Here is a 1,727-nt window from a genome sequence, read left to right on the forward strand (position 1 = left end):
GGGTCTTCCTCGGGGCCTCCTCCCGGTGGGACGTGCCCGGAATACCTCACCAGGGAGGCGTCCAGAAGGCATCCTTACTATGGACTGTAGATTATGAAATCCCTAAATTCATTGCAATTCAACATTAAAATATGTTCTTCTTAAACTGTTGGATTATTTGCTCACACAATTGTTCTCAAAGTGGTGAACCTCGCCCCATCCATGCTTGTGAACAATTGAGTCTATTGGGCATTGGTATTGGTATTGGTAATTGGGGATGGGTACAACCCAGGTGAGCGGGGGCCTCATAAGTGGGCCCATTGCTCTCCCCAAAAGATACTGGGCTTTAATCAAACCTTTTTGTTCCTTGGATGAAGGACACCACGTTAGAAACCCTCAGTGTTCTAAGCTTCTCGGGATCCACAAAGGGCTCTCCAAGAATTCTTTCCCTTAGATTACGCAGAGCCAAGCATTGGCCTAAGTAGTGCAAACAGGTCTCTGATGCAATGCCGCATCCATCACACAGACCATTGTCTTGGAGTCCCATCACCATTTTATGGCGGTTGAGCAGATTGTGCCCAGTTAGGACTCCAACCAGTGTACTTTAAGTATTCCTTGTCAAGGCAAGAAGGGATTTTCCAAATCCATGATTTGGGCCGTTTATCAGTTCCCATGCCTGTCTACAATCCGTCAGCTCCCTCCATCGGATTGAGTGTTGACGTCTGATCCATGCCTGTAGGGCAAAGTGGTGAACCTCGCCCCATCCTTGCTTGTGAACAATTGAGTCTATTGGGCATGGTATATTTTTATCCAGTTAAGACACTCACCTGTTTCCACTGAACATGTTCACCTGTGGAACACTCCGTCAGGTGTTTTTTGAGCATTCCTCAGCTTTCCCAGTCTTTTGGTCTTCCAGTCCCAGCTTTTTTGGAATGAGTTGCAGGCATCAAAAAAATTATCCATTTTAACGTTGGATATMTTGTCTTTGTAATGTATTCAATTGAATGTATAGGCCAAAAAGGATTTGCAAATCATCCTATTCTGTTTTTATTCAGAAGACAAAGTTTAAAAAATGTTTTATTGTCTCATGATATCTGATTTTTTTTCTTAACTAGGCTAAATTGTGTTATCTGATAAAGACCCAGAGAAAGGTTTGAACTATTCTTTTTCCTGTTACTTCTTAGATGTATACAGAAGCTCTGCAAGAGAACGAGAGGCTGAAGTCCAGATTGCAGGACAGCAAACAAGAGTTAGTCAAGATCCGTTCCCAGCTGGAAAAAGTCACTCAGGTAACAATTATTCAAGCAGCATATGTAGGGTGACAGCAGCTGAAACTGACAAAAACAAAAMTCATTCACTGAGAAAAACATATGGCACTTCAGAGTTCTGAACAAAATTCTGTTTAAATTCAGTAACATTTCACTGCTCTAACTTCCAGAGACAGGACAGGATGTCAGAAAGATCTGCTGTTCTTGAATCGGAGAAAAGGGTGTGTCTTTGATTTTTCAAATTATAACATTTGATCATGTTTGAGTTCATCTATAAAGTGTGAAACATCCAAATACTGTGTGACCTCCCGTTTTACTTATTTTTTTTTATTTACAGGAAAAACAAGTTCTTGAAAAAAAAGTGTCAAACATGGAGGAGGAAATAAAGGTCAGTAGTTTCAGACTCAAGCTGCTTTATTTGCCCCATTTCCCCCCAAAAGTACTAACAGCCCGTGAAGGTCCACACCTCTATTAAAGCTG

The 1,727-nt window shown here is 41.6% G+C and overlaps 1 protein-coding gene across 1 annotated transcript in view; it reads left to right on the plus strand.

The window, feature by feature from the left end:
- LOC106519285 (protein phosphatase 1 regulatory subunit 12B) overlaps positions 1-1,727 on the plus strand; it is a 46,570-nt gene that overhangs the window by 25,288 nt on the left and 19,555 nt on the right. The window contains exons 9-11 of the mRNA XM_014010875.1: positions 1,164-1,268; positions 1,418-1,468; positions 1,585-1,635. Of these exons, the coding sequence (XP_013866329.1) occupies positions 1,164-1,268; positions 1,418-1,468; positions 1,585-1,635 (207 nt within the window). The remainder of the gene's footprint in view (positions 1-1,163; positions 1,269-1,417; positions 1,469-1,584; positions 1,636-1,727) is intronic.

This window comes from Austrofundulus limnaeus, unplaced genomic scaffold, assembly GCF_001266775.1.
Source record: "Austrofundulus limnaeus strain Quisiro unplaced genomic scaffold, Austrofundulus_limnaeus-1.0 Scaffold75, whole genome shotgun sequence".
NCBI lineage: Eukaryota > Metazoa > Chordata > Actinopteri > Cyprinodontiformes > Rivulidae > Austrofundulus > Austrofundulus limnaeus.